This window comes from Physcomitrium patens, chromosome 8, assembly GCF_059467195.1.
Source record: "Physcomitrium patens ecotype Gransden chromosome 8, ASM5946719v1, whole genome shotgun sequence".
In the NCBI taxonomy this organism is placed as follows: domain Eukaryota; kingdom Viridiplantae; phylum Streptophyta; class Bryopsida; order Funariales; family Funariaceae; genus Physcomitrium; species Physcomitrium patens.
This window is the reverse complement of record NC_143417.1, coordinates 684524-699303: the sequence shown is the minus strand read 5'-3', so window position 1 is coordinate 699303 and position 14780 is coordinate 684524. Positions and strand designations below refer to the sequence as shown.

The window sequence follows — 14780 nt, the reverse complement described above, 5'->3', positions numbered from 1 at the left end:
CATGTTGCGGAGATGCAGTTAGCGTCGAAGACCGCGGCGGGGTGCATCGTCGGGAAGGAGGTGAAGCTACTCCTGTCTGGAGTTGTCATCGCCCATTCAACAGCATTTACGCCCCCGGTCAGCTCCCAGTAATACTGTTGGTGAAAACTTGATTAAAATTGGGTTCAAACTTGGATATGCCGGAACCCATTTGGCCTGGGAGCGACAAGGGTGTGCTACTATATGTAGGATGCTTCCTGCAGAGTCAGGACAGCTATCAACTGCCTAACACAGAAGGCAGGCTGCGTTTGGCATCGGTCACGTCGCTGGCATGCGATCCGTGGATGATCAAGTTTATGCAGAGGGTAGTACGACTTCAAGGGTCATCCCTGACTCGCTATCCAGGCAAGTCAAGAACAGTCACCACCGTTGTCAAGGTGTTGCCAATCGTCCCCGAGCTTGGAAGTCTCCTCCCGGAGAGGAACTTCGGGGACTGATATCACACCAATCCGCACGCTTGGGTGTCGGAAGTACACGGTTTGAGCTGAGAGGGGGTGTTGTCGAGACCTGGCTGAAGTGTACCGTGCTGCTGCACCCTTGGATTTTGCAGAAGCAAAGGTGGAGGAGATGGCGAATTCAGTTGGTTTTCTAGCTTGTTGCATTGTGCTTTTGATGAGCAATGCAGCTACGGGAGTATTGGGGACGCGCAACCTCGACTTGAAGGGATCGAAAGACCAGCTTTTGGATAGAGAGGTGGTTCCAGCATTGGTTGTATTTGGGGATTCTACAGTGGATGCTGGCAACAACAATTACATTACCACCATCGTCAAGGCTGACTTCGCACCTTACGGCAAGAATTTTATGGGGCATGTACCTACCGGCCGCTTCACTGATGGGCTGCTTGTGACGGATTATATTTGTAAGTCCCCTTCGCACGCGCAAGGATTTTTGTGTTTCACTTTGAGTTTCGTTTCGAACCAGACTGGCAATATTTTTGTTTTCAACGTAGGGTACTTGTTTATAAGATGAAGGGATTGGAAAACTCAGTGGTTTCTCCAGAAGCTCCATGTCTCGTTATCCTTCAGGTTCCTCAGAGGCTCTCAGCCTCACGGTTTCCTAAGCTGTTGAATTTTGCAATCCTTCAACGTGTTTCTCTTTATGCTAATTGTAGCGAAAACAAGCGTAACTCATTCGAATGATGTTCTGGTCGAGTGACTCGCACTTAGCTTCAGTGTTTGGCACATTCTCTGGTGTGGCTCGATAAATGGTAGTACAAGTACTTTCCTTAGTGATGCAGTTGAAAAACTTCCGAATGCAATCCAGCTGCTTGCCCAGTTACTGAAGTAGTTATGAATCGCCAATTGTGTAACCTCGCAAGCATTTTCATTCAATCCATTCGACGAAATGAAAATCAATCTATGGTTTAGTTATACTTCGCAGAGCAAGTGATTCCCGGGAGCTCAAAATTCGAAACTTTTCCTTCTTCTTACTCTTCCTCCAATTATTCTTATACACACGTTTTGATCTGTCACTGAAAGGCAATTACAACCAATTGAGCACTTTGTGAGATGCTTGCAGCTCTAAAGCTTGGGATCCCACTTCAGCTCCCATACTTGTCACCGGCAGCACACGGAGAAAGCATTCTCACCGGCGTCAATTTTGCTTCCTCAGCATCCGGATGGTTCGACAACACTGCTACACACTTTGTACGTGACTTCTCCAAGCTCAACCCTTGGCGTTTCTGTGAATACCATCATACTAATCAAAATCAAGTGACTATATGAACGCCTTGGAGCTTCTCCGATCAAGACGTCGTGGCCAAAACTTATTTGTTGTAGCTTCCATCACTATGTACCATAGATCCACACATACGTATTTATTGAACTCCCAACAAACAAGGATTATTCCATTACTCCTGACAGTACAATGGTACCGTAGCCCATGAAACACTGCACACGGAAGCTGCAAAACCACTTAACCATTATGTTCGTGACCCAGCTACTACAAGACAATTGTACCGTGGTTTTAATGAGGCTGCTCGTTTTGTGTGGACAGAATGTGGTGGGATTAACTAAACAGTTCGAGTGGTTCAAAAGTTGGAAGGCGGAGGTTCTCAGTCTCGCAGGGCCCAAGAGGGGTAACTTCATCATCAGTAACGCATTGTACGCGTTCAGCACCGGCTCGAATGATTGGGTTAACAATTACTACATCAACCCTCCCCTCATGAAGAAGTACACGCCTCAAGCATATACCACTCTCCTGCTCGGCTTCGTCGAACAGTATACAATGGTAGGTGTCTCAAGAATCACGAGTCTCCAATTGCTTAGAGAAATGATTAAAAAAGAAAAACTGATAAAAGATGTGAATCTTCAGAATTTTCAGGTTACCGTTTCTGTTAGACCAATTCTGAGGAAGTTGTTGTTGATGTTGTGTGACGTGGTTAAATTGGCAGGAGCTCTACTCATTGGGCGGTCGCAACATCGCTATTCTAAACTTGCCACCCCTAGGCTGCCTTCCAGCTCAAATCACGCTCCACGGCCACGGAAACCAGACATGTGTACAGAGTCTCAACGACGTTGCCCTAGGCTTCAACCAGCAGCTTCCCGGCGTAGTCGACGCGATGAATAAGAAGACCCCCGGAGCTCGGCTCATCATCCTCGACATCTACAACCCAATCTACAACGCCTGGCAAGACCCCCAGAAATTCGGTAAATTGTCCAGCTCAGTCTTCTTCTCCATCATCGAACGCAAGTTTCAAGCTCCACACACTTGTTGGTAAACACTAGAGAATCGATTCGCACTCACTGGTTTTCCCCAGCAACTTACAACTTTCGGCAACTGCTCGGTTGTGTTTCTTTCAGGGTTCAAGTACGCCAGAGTCGGGTGTTGCGGTACCGGAGACCTGGAGGTGTCGGTGCTGTGCAACAGAGCGGTCCCCGCTTGCTCCAATGCAGACGAGCACATCTTCTTCGACAGCTTCCACCCCACGGGCCACTTCTACAGCCAATTGGCCGACTACATGTACAGTTACGCTAAGCCCATTCTGCTGGCACCGCCCAATCCCTAGAAGAATGAAGAACCTCATTGATCGACATACATGCATGGTTGCAAGGAGGGACCATTCATGAAAGATTCTTTCAGTACCACTCTCGTGTGGCTGTCGGACAATTCGATTAGCAACCTCAGCTATAGTTCCACGATTCTCTGTTCGAAATTCTAGATATCTAGAGAAGTAGACGTAAACCATCTATTTGTACTGCGTTGCACTCTGAAATAACTATTATTTGCTGAATCTCTACATCAACTTCGAGTGCGCTTGTGGGAATGATGAATTTTGGATCATCTTTTGTTAGTGCAAGGGCGTCTACTGGCTTCAGTCTGAGCGAAACCAGCACCGCCGACTGCATTGAACCCGGTTTCTAGCTGAGCTTCTAGTAATTCGGCCTCAAACTTTCGACGTGTTCTTGCAAGTATCAATTTTCAAAGGAAAAAAATTGAGGCATAAAACATGGATTCGAACTGTCCAGATTTAGGAAACTGAGTTGCAAATCTAGATTTAGAACTGTCTGTCTGTCTGTCTGTCTGTCTGTGCTCAGGCTCCTTTCTCACATAGACTCAAGGCAGCATAATAGACTCGGCCAATGAAGAGTTGGACTTGCTAGATTTGTTGAGAGCTTTGGAGTTCGGTCTCAGATGTCTAGATTAAGAATTAAGGTCAAACTTCAAAGCAATATACAGTTTAATGCGTTGTTTTTAATCTTATACAAAAAAGAAGAATGAAAGTTACAGATGTATGTATTATCAATAAATTCAAGTCACTTTCAACAATACAGACATAGTTACTATTCAAAACATCTAGATTTTGTGGGTACAAAGCAAGAAATTGTTGTGTGGTTTTATTTTTTTGAATCTGTTAATTTAAAAGAGTGGTTGATACTCGAATTGATAATAGATGTTGGAAAGAGTTTTATTTTTGGAGGAAGAAGCAATTTTATTTGGATATGAAGGAGGATAAAAGATAGAAACAAAATCAAATTGATGGCACCTTCAAAAGATTTTAAAGCTTATCTTTACTCAAATAAGTTTGTTGCCTATTTATATCGCATTAATCTATTGTGGCTAGTAATTTTGCATATTAATTTAAAATTTTAATTTTTTTTTTATAATGTCAACCCCAAACTTTGAACCAACTTAAACCACAATATTCTAAGACAACAAGCCAAATTGAAAAAAAAAAAAAAAAAAAAAAAAAAAAACTATATTTGAGGTTGATAATCGAATTGTCTGACAGCAATATCTGAGGTTGTATGCAATTAAGAATTTTTTTAACATATTTTTTACATAAAATAACAACCAGCATTCTATTTAATATTTTCCAAGTAACCAAATTCACAGATGGATGAGCACAAGTTCATGGCTATGATTCTAGTTAACAAACTTTGGATGTAGGATCTAAGCTCAATTGGGTTGATGTGGATTTTTCCACAACTTGTTGTAAATGAAATGAGGACTCTTAGATGGCTGTGCAGCAACATTCAATCTTTAAGGTCATGTATAGTTTTCAACCGATTAGGGAAAGAGAAAATCATAAAACTTTAAAATTTTAAATAAAAAACCCCACAGTAAGCAAGCATGTGCACATCAAAGACCAACACACATATACCAATGCTGCAAAAAACATTCCCATTCTCACTGGCAGCAGGCTGCTGCGAGTGAGCATGATGCTGGTGATGGGGTGGTATCTCAGTGGTGGAGGGTGTAAAGGCAATAGCATGCCAAAACATTAAGTGAGACCAAAACACTGAAAAGGGAATTGAATGAAGCACGGACATCATCATCATCATGCATAGGAGGAACCAGGGGACAGGGACTGTGGCAAGGAGAGATATGAATGCCAGTGAGAATGGGTCTCAACCTGGAACTGGAGGCCTTGCATGCACCTCACACTCTCGCTCACTGTGCAGAAGAGAGAGAGAGCCTCTGCACCAGGACAGGGCTAGGCAAGGCCCATGCATGCCCTGTGTTACTACTACTACTACTACAACACTGCCTGCACAAGTGAGTGAAGGATTAGTAATTGATATATATATATATATATATATATATATTTGTATACACACATGTATAAAAATGAGGTGGTTTTGAACTATAATATTAATGAAAAAATTCATGGAACTACATTTTTGTATGCAAATCAAGCAGTTATATATATGTATGTTCTTATTGCTGTGCACAGGAGATCATACCTAAGGTTCAATAGGTTTGTAATATAAATGCACATATATATATATATATATATATATGTGAAAAATACACAAATGACAGAACTAATTAAGTAAGTGAATGTATTAGAATGTATTAGAATGTACTGACTGGATGGTAAAAAAATAAATATCAAATGCTTTGGTATCTAAGTATTGTTGTCTTTGTAATGAGAAAAATGTAGTTCTTTTGACAGTGAAGATGAAATCTGACATTGGAAAAGTCTTCTTATGTTGAAAATGTATCAAAATTTAATCTAAACAAATAATTCTAAGTTTACCAAATTTTGATTACAATAAAAAAGTAACTAATTCATCATGTACATCTTCTTCCAAATTATATTCTTCAAAATTCAACAACCATTTGAACATTTTAAATATTTTTAGGAATTATTTTTATGATAACTAAAGTAATCATGTCATCTTAGAAGTAAAAAAAGTAGTGCTATTAGCAGATTAAATAAGAAATCAGGAGGTAAAACAGAATTTAAAATTAATCATAATAAATAAATTTTATATACACAACCACTAAATGTTTTATTTTGTTTTTATTAAATAAGAAATTTTCAAATAGAACCAAAACTGCCTGTTTGATGGTGATTCACAAACAGTGATCAATACAAAATAATTCTCCGTTCAAAATTGAAGTTTTTATTGATATCTAAAATACCAAACTCATTCCAACACCTAATTCTAGCATCACCTTTTTTAAAGCTACAAAAAAGCTTCAAAAATATTTCTTTTTTTAGTTAGTTAAAATCAAAAACATCATCTCACAATAGCCTCTAAAAATAATTATAATTTAATAGGCGATGCCAATAATATGTATTAAAAAAAACAAACAAAAAAAACGGCACACTATGGTGATTGCAATTGGAGGTCTCCATCAAATTCTTTCCTTGGGCATGTGTAAATGTGGGGGGGGGTCCATAGACCTCTCAAATTTGGCGGGCTTTATACAGGCCACGGTATAGATACCAAGAAACTTAGCGGGGCCGGTATGGCGACGAGGTGGCGGTGTCGGCGCGCGAGACTTCTTAATGCTCGAGGAGCCACTCTTGACCATCAATGAATTCTAGCGACGTGAAGGCTATGGCTTCGACTTGGGTCATGGTGTTCCCCCACGCTTGTCCCGACGTCGCAACTCCAGGGCCCCAGCATTCATATATTCCATAAGTCACCGTCCTGTGAATGAATCACCACAACCACCACCAGTTCATCAAACACCGAAACCTGCAGCCTGGAAGAATGTCGCAATAGTTAAGCAGGAAGAATTCGATGGGAGAGAGAGACAAAGGATTGTTGGGGGGCTGTTACTACTCACTGGTCTCGATTTTTGCCGTCGTGGTTCCATTCCGTGTCCCACAGTTGCGGCAGAATGATGTCTTCTATATAGCATTCAGAGTACACGATACGAGAGTACTTCCCCATGGCTCTCCCCAGGTAGTTGCTCCCGGTACCTGTGATTTGGCAGCCCACAAAGGAGAAGCCGCTGGTGTCGTCGGGATTGTCCCTGTCCTGGGCCGCAATAGACCCGGTGCTGGTCGCAATAGAATGAAAAGTGGATCCCTGGTTACATACTCACAGTGAATGCTCGATAAAGGGGGGCGGGGGGGTTAAACGTGAGATAGTGAACTGGATTGATGAGTTAGGAGTGGAGGTGGCGATGGAGTCTTGTACCGTGTACATGGACTGACCGTTGCCGAAGACGAAATCTATGGAGCCTTGGACATAGCAGTTTTTGAAGTAATGGCGTCCTGTGTCATCACAAAGTGTGTCTTGACCGCCGTAGAAAGCGCAGTTGTAGAAGGCCGCTTTGTCTCCTGCAATTCGGAACGCTGCCCCTTGCCGCCCGGTCGCGCCGGGTGGCGGCACCTCGGCAGTGTTCTACACATAATTGCAGCAGCTCTGTGAGAAGTGGGTGGGTGTTTATGTATGTGAAGGAGTGAGTGAGATGTGATTGGAAGTCCGAGTGGGCTGTGGTCAAGGAGGTAAAGAGTGCGAGAGGAAGAAGAGGTTTTTTCAATCACCCTGAAAGAAATGTCTCTGGCGATGAAGTTGGAGGCGAACACCATGACGGTAGCACTGTTGAATGATCCGAGCTGTTTGCCGTCAGGGCCAACGTCACTCGCAATGTTGTTCCAGGAGATTGAGGTTGTGGCTGCGCCTGCTCCTTGGAACGTAAGATATGGCAGCGTTCTCGGCACCTGTACCTTTTCCCTGTTGCAATTTATAAGAACATCGGAAGACAGCTGAGTATCAACCCACGTTATTGCAGCTCACCAAACATTGGCGCCGGCGTCGTAGAGGCTCGCCTCTTTCGAATTCTCGCAACTTTTACATTGGTGGTTTAGAGTTTAAATGTCTTACTCATAGTTGCCTGCATTAATTCGAATGACAACTCGAAGCGGGTTTTCTGCAGGAACAGCGTCCACAGCAGCTTGCACACTCAAGAAATCGCCTAATCCGTTAGCATCCACTACGATTTGGCGCAATGTCATGGAACTCCCAGATGAAGGTATATCAGTGGCGGGATTTTCTTGCAACAGATTCCGGTAAGTGAAACCCTGCTCTTGTGGTTCAATTCTCGCCTCGGTTTCCCTTCCTTGGAAGAATATGAAAATGCTAAATAGGACGGTCATTGCAAGCTTCCTACATCTCAGGTCGCCGCCGCCGCCGCCGCCCCCGCCGTCGGCAGGTATTAGAATCTTCATGACTGTCGCGTAGAGTCGATCAATGAAGTCAATATTGCTACAATTTGATCTCGATTACATCTACCACGTATTTTGGCCAGCTCCTCTACCCTTTTCACAGTCAGCGCCAGTCATGTTAAACCTCTTCACCAGTTGCTACGCACACTTCAACTCCTTCAATAATGTCTATGAAACTCATATCTGAACTAACATCCTTCTCGCACTCTCACATTGCGAGAATGGAGTGTATCCTCTACAAATCTGTCAGCATTGCTACACTATAACCTAGAAATCACGATTCGTGATTCAAAGTTCAAGGCACGAATCCCCACGAAGTTAGTACTCGCAAAGGAAAATTCCTTTTATTGATCTGCTTTCACGGGGCCACTTCAGAATCACATTGCAGCTGTAGTTATGGCAAGGTTTGTCTGCACCGGGTAGTGTAGTACATCTTATAACGGTCCCGTGTATGCAATGACATCCACCCAGCCATTGTTGCAGCATGTGATCACAGAGCTTTAGAATTGATGGCCACTGTTGCTCCAGTTTGAAGGAAACGGCATGAAGCAGAAGGGAGAGTTGGAAGACGCTCGTTGGGCTTTCAACGGCAGGCAGGGAGTGCCATCAATCAAAAGGACCGTTTGTCAGTTACGCAGCGTCCTTTCCCCAGCGCTGTTCACAGATTCGTCCACATACAACCATCACCAGCACACACTTGTCCTGCTCTGAAGCTAACGTAGAGTTTGACAATCCATCCCTGCAGCTCAACGTGTGGTTGTTTAGAATCGTTAGCCTCGTTTTACAGCCACTGCGGTGGTGATTTTCCACTCGTATGATAACGATTCATTGAGGAGGAGGAGGAGATCCTGATTGGATCAGCAATTGACTTGAATCCTCAAACAGACCAATCTTGTGGTTCGTCCTCTTGGTTTAGATTGAGGTCCGCCACAGAATACCCGCCTTCACACAAAATGCCGAGTGTAGGGATAACAATGAGCATTGGGTAGTAATTGCTGTCTGCAAGAGTGACTATGAAGACGAAGGATAAACCTCCTTCCAGAAGAAGAGAAAGAAGATAGTCGACCAAAGTGGTGTGGAGTAAAACCTCGTACGCTGTTGAAATGTGTTCCAGGGTGGCTTTCGAGGTCCACTGTAGTTTTCATATGACAGCAACGTTGGAATTTAGAAGTCCGGGAGCGAGGCGAAAGTGTTACTGCAGGTTATTATGTTGATGATGGTAGTTGGGTGCAATCGGAATCGGAGCGTAAGAGGAGTTTGATAAACGATTTGATGGCAGTTTCCAGCTGCTTGAGTTGCCATTGGCGTTTCAGACAGGAAGGGGGATGGTTTGTTCAATGGTACAGAAAAATTGAGCTGCGGGTGGAGAGGAGATCAGGATGTTCGAGGGACAAAGTGTTCGTGGAATTAGGGTTAGGGCTCCACGGATGTACTTGTCAGGCAGCTGAGAACTACGAACCTGGATACAAGCGGAGTGCTCTCATTGAGGCGGATTTCGAGAAACAGGGAGAGTAAAGCTATATTGCTGAAGCTTGTGACGATGAGAGACATGCGTGGAATGCCTGGCAAGCGCCGAAGAATGTGGTGAGTTGCCTCAGAGTTAGTTGGAGTTCGTTTAACAAGTCATTACACACCTTCAACTTGTTTTCTACTGCTTCTCTTGCACGGTGTGCCGAATTTTTTCTGTTTCTGCTCCAGCGTGAAGAATCGGAGTGTCTGTTTCTAGTGCGGGTCACGAATCGAAAGTGCTGCGATAGTTTATGATCAAGCAGTGTGTTACAATATAAGCTTAGGCCGGGTGCGTAAGCCTTGAGATCCTTTGGTTGGAGATCGCTGAGAGTTTTGGTTTGCAGACACCTGAGTGATACTAGCAAATCACTCAGGAATCTCACTATCTGAATTATTGTTAACCTTAATCCACTTCTCCCATGGCAGCATTTATGTTGATTACAATTTTTGGTTTTTATGTGTTTTTTTGTGGCAAAAAAACTTCAATTGATGTTGATGATATAACACCAGTGAAATTGTTGAAGCCATAAAACTGGATCCATTCTAGACGAATCAGGGACAGTTGCTCTTACGGCTTGTCCCCAAATCGAATGGTCACAAATCGCAAACGCTCTCAATCAAACTAAATGTCCATTTAACCTCTGCAAACATCAAAAGTTTATTTATTTATTTATTTATTTTCTATTTGCACCCATCCCAGGATTAGTAAGATGATTGTCTAGTGCAAATAGGCAGTACCAGTGAGGAGCAATATTTTCTCTTATTTCTCTAGATATGAGAGGTGTCTGGTATTTATGCTGTTTTGCAATGGACAGTATGGTCCAATTATTGTTTAGCTCCAGTCATACACTTGAATCATGTATATTGAAGACTTTCGGGTGGGGTCAAAGTTCCTTGCTCTTCTATTAATTTTCAGTGCATGCAGGACCCTACTAATTTTGGAAACCGAATTCTGTTTAAGTGTGATAGAGGAGTTCTCAACTTCTCACAAAGATCCTGTCTTGTAGGTTCTTGTTCTGCTATGTTTCATTGTAAGAGGTGTGGCGAGTCGTGCGGGGGGCACGGTCGGTGGGCTGGACTAGTAGTGCGATGTGTGCGTGCGGTGCATCGGGGGTGGTGGATTAGGAAGTCGTCCGCATCCATTATAGACTAGATGGTTAGGAGAGTTAAGAAGAGCGAGAGCAAAGGAGCTGCGGAGGTAGAGTGGGAGCGATGGCGGCGACACAATTGCGAATAGGTTTGGTTTAGCAGCGCTCTAATCTTTGCTTAATGTAGTATTAGCAACTGGTTACGAATATCTAGTTTACAGAACTAGGGCTTGAGTACACCCTTGCCTCATACAACCAAAGTGCAATGACCATTTTTGCATGAACATGAGGCACTAAAGTCAATAACCAAGGGTGTTGCTCCTCCAATGGCGAAGCAGCGCCTCCATATTAGGTCACACCTCATCGACCCGGAAAAAGCAAGAGCACCTTTTTCTGGGTCACTCCTCATCTAAAGATTATGGTATCTAGGCACAACAAAGTATTGTTTATCCAGGAAGAGTCCTTCTATGCATGTTAGATTGCAAGCCTTAGGATTAAGATAATTATCAATGACATTTTCAAGGTGCCAGACATGATTGATCTTCTAGGTCCAATCCAAATACTATACTTAACTACAAAGTTATTGCCCCTAGACATTCCAATTAATGCATGAAGTACAAAGGCCTAGGCCACATATCCATAGAATGCAAAAGGCCCTACTTACAACAAACAATACAAAGGAATAGAGGATAGTGATAACAATTCAGACCACCACAAAGTCAATCAATACATGGCCGATCTGGATATTAATAAGGATGGAATAATTGAGCATATAATCCTCATCACACTCCATCAAAATATAAATCTCCTCTCCTTCCTCTAGTAATAGAACAACCATTATCAATAGAATATAACTTAATTACTCCACCACTTGGCCACTCATCAAATAAGCCAAGCAAGAGGCTAGAGACAATCTCCTCTACGCTACTATTTTCTAAGCTAAAATCAATAATTAGAGAAGATGGAGCCTTACCACTATAGGAAAATATAGTATTCAATGCTATACTACCAATAACACTATTCTAGCTATAGAAGAAACACCATGTACACCAAACCATACAAAGAGCAAGGGGCAATCTTCAATTACCATATTGGCCAATGAAACATCATCTTTTTATTGATTACTTTCACAAAATAAATTCTTTCTAGAAATAGCACAACTAATAGCAGAACAAGTAATAATCAAAGACTCTACCACTTTGTCAAACAACATGTCAAATTTTCAATTCATATAGAAGAAGAGATTAGCGAGGAATATATAGAATCAATCAAAAAGCCTTGAGCTAAGCTCCATAGATCCAAATAGTAATAAGAAAGGGGATCGTACTTTAACGCTATTAGACTCTTTTTTACATGTAATTCTCCTAATAATAGCCATCAATATCCAAACTTATAAATGTAAAGTATTCTTGTTATTACTCACTATGGAAAGCCCATATTATTATAACATGCTAGCATAGCTTAGCATGATTGATAGACAATTTGTGGCATACCACTAGGTTATCATATTCAAAGAAATAAATTGCATGGTGATTCAAGCAAGGCCCAAATACTCCTTTTCAATGAAATAGCAGAAGCCTTCCTTGAGGTTATTGTGAAGACCTACAACAACAAGAATTTCTTTTAGAGATGGAAAGACATAGTATGGGATTACAAATAGAAACAAGATAAAGACAAAATTGTCCACTATATTTGCATAGCATTTATATAAGCCCCTTCTCCTCCCCTCTTTTCTTAGATATCAACCTTTAGAAATGAGATAGACATCTTTAGATTTGATTAGTCCCAACTTCTTGCAACTTTATTTCTATGGAGTTCCTAGAAACAATCCATCTTCTTTTAATCTTAGCAGCTTAATCCATACATGAACTACTAGATACAAGAGAATTTGTCCACAATCCTTCATCAAAGAGACTTAATTGGAAGAAGCCAAATCCATTCTCTTTATAAATAGAACAAGTCGTAAGTTGCAAAACTAATAGCCTAGAAGAAGAAGAATACAAAGCTCTTACTACCATATCATGTATGTAATGAGAATGACTATATAACATTATATTGGCTTTAATGAATATGGAATTTCTTAGACACAACATTCACAAGATAAGGAAAAGTACCAAGATTAGGAACTTCTTTAAAAAAATAGATATACAACTTGAAATTATTCTTCTATAGAAACATTACTATAGCATAGATGAATGCTTGTATTAAATCAATCAATTCTAATTCAAAAGAAAATCCAATTTTTGAAACAATACAACATATGTATTAGATAAAGAATGATTTTCTAAAAGCACAACTATTTCCATCTTCTACAGCTTAGCCCTAAAAGTAATTGCTTATGAATTAATTATAGACTTAAAAATTCAATATATTATCTTAGATGTAAATGGCACACACACATGAATAATCAACTTGTATGCTCTAAATATAATATGACAAAGAATTCAATTATAAAATATAATTTTTCAATAACTTTTCACCTCAAACTTTAGATCCTAGTGAGGGATTTTAATATGATAGAATTTCTTAAAGGTAGAAGTAATAGAATGAAGCTTAAGAATATAGGAAGATGGGAACAATCAACATAGACAAACTTTGTCATTAAATTAGAGATTATGGATACATCCTATATTGACTTGTTTCAACATATAGGCAAGAAATATTTCATATGGAGATAATAGAACTCCATGCTATGTTGGTCAAGAATTGATTGATTCTATATAAGTGAAGATCTACAATAATTTGGAGGTACTTACAATATATGGCTACATTTGTTATACCTTTCAGACCATGTGACAATCTTCTTCTTAATGAGGTATAGAATAATTAAAAATAAGAAATAACCACACTTCAATAGGACTCTTATACATGACATTGAGGCTTAAGCAAATTCTATCTAAGAATAAAAAGATGCCATGAATAACAAAGAAATCATAGATATCAGATGTCAAATAGTCATAGCTTTAGAATAAGTAAAGAAAATTAGCATGTTATTATCTCAGGACAAAAAATAACCACATTAATAACTTTATAATGAATAATTTCAAGAAATAAAAGAGTGAGAACTTAAGCTATAAGAACATTGGTCCAACTTAAGAATATGGAAGAGAATTAATAATGTATAAGCCAAAATTGAGGCCATCAAAATAAGCAAGTTAGAAAAAACCAAGAATAATACAACACCAAAGTGGATAAGGATAGGCAACCAATGCTCCAAGAGTTTTTTGAATTCTACTAAGAAAAACATAATTACATGGAAATTCAAGAATTACCCAATAAAGATTGTAGCTTTGTTATATAAGAAGAAATAGCAATGTATATTCAAATTTTTATACCTCTCTATATATTAATAACATATAAGTAAAAAATATCAAATTAAGAGAGATATCTACCTAAATAATATCCAAAAATATATTATGATAATACAAAATATTCATTTTTATTCTACAATCACTATTAAAGAAGTACAAAAGGCCACAAAAAAACTCTCTAAAAGCAAGGTTGTAGGAGATGATACTAATTCTACAAAATTCTTCAATGAAATATGAAGTGTGGTGGAAAAAAATATCATCAAATGTTTTAATCTTTTCCTTAAGGCCAAAACTTTGTATCATACTTTGAAATAAAGTTTATTCAATTTGGACCCTAAAAAAAGATCTATAAGTAATATTAAGAATTACCACTCCATCACAATATTTTCAACCACATATAAGCTAGTTGCTAAAATTCTAGCTAATTGCCTTCAATCATTATTATTAATATACATTTGTCCAACCCAAATAAGATTTGTGAAACATAGATATATTATAGATAACATCTTATTAGTCTATAAATCAATTTATTGTACTAGAGAGAGTAACCAAGATCTAATAATCTTTCTTCTTGACTTCAAAAAAGTATTTGACAAAGTCAATTGGATCTTCTTATCACAAACAATGAACAAATTAGGCTTCTCATTGAGTGGATTAAATAGATAGCTATTATGTACTAGGAAGCCCAATTAATAGTATTAGTGAATAGACATTTGAGCAAAAAATTTAACATTCAGAGGCCAATGAGATTGAGATGCTCTCTAGTACCTTATTTCTAATCTATTTGTTTTGGATGTGCTATCATACATGATAAATGACATATAATATATGATAGAAGGCTTACAGATGTTAAATGGATAAGTTCTTTGTGACCATTGTTTTGTAGATGTTATTAATTTCTTTTTCAAATACATCTCTAAA

The 14780-nt window shown here is 39.8% G+C and overlaps 2 protein-coding genes and 1 long non-coding RNA gene across 3 annotated transcripts; 2 read left to right on the top strand and 1 right to left on the bottom strand.

The window, feature by feature from the left end:
- Window positions 1-261: 261 nt before the first annotated feature.
- On the top strand, window positions 262-3283 carry LOC112285424 (GDSL esterase/lipase At5g03820). The gene is made up of 6 exons (XM_024526244.2): window positions 262-384; window positions 590-898; window positions 1558-1685; window positions 2035-2268; window positions 2432-2687; window positions 2841-3283. The coding sequence occupies exons 1-6, from the start codon at window positions 324-326 to the stop codon at window positions 3044-3046; spliced, it is 1194 nt and encodes a 397-aa protein (XP_024382012.2). The 5' UTR covers window positions 262-323; the 3' UTR covers window positions 3047-3283.
- Window positions 3284-5868: 2585 nt separating this feature from the next.
- Window positions 5869-8462, bottom strand: LOC112285472 (putative pectinesterase 68). Its single transcript, XM_024526332.3, has 5 exons — window positions 7611-8462; window positions 7271-7460; window positions 6921-7127; window positions 6565-6809; window positions 5869-6425 (listed from the first exon to the last, which is right to left on the bottom strand). The coding sequence occupies exons 1-5, from the start codon at window positions 7952-7954 to the stop codon at window positions 6278-6280; spliced, it is 1134 nt and encodes a 377-aa protein (XP_024382100.1). The 5' UTR covers window positions 7955-8462; the 3' UTR covers window positions 5869-6277.
- Window positions 7663-9904, top strand: LOC112285473 (uncharacterized). Its single transcript, XR_002970700.3, has 2 exons — window positions 7663-7795; window positions 8480-9904. It is a non-coding gene; the product is annotated as an uncharacterized LOC112285473 (long non-coding RNA).
- Window positions 9905-14780: the final 4876 nt, after the last annotated feature.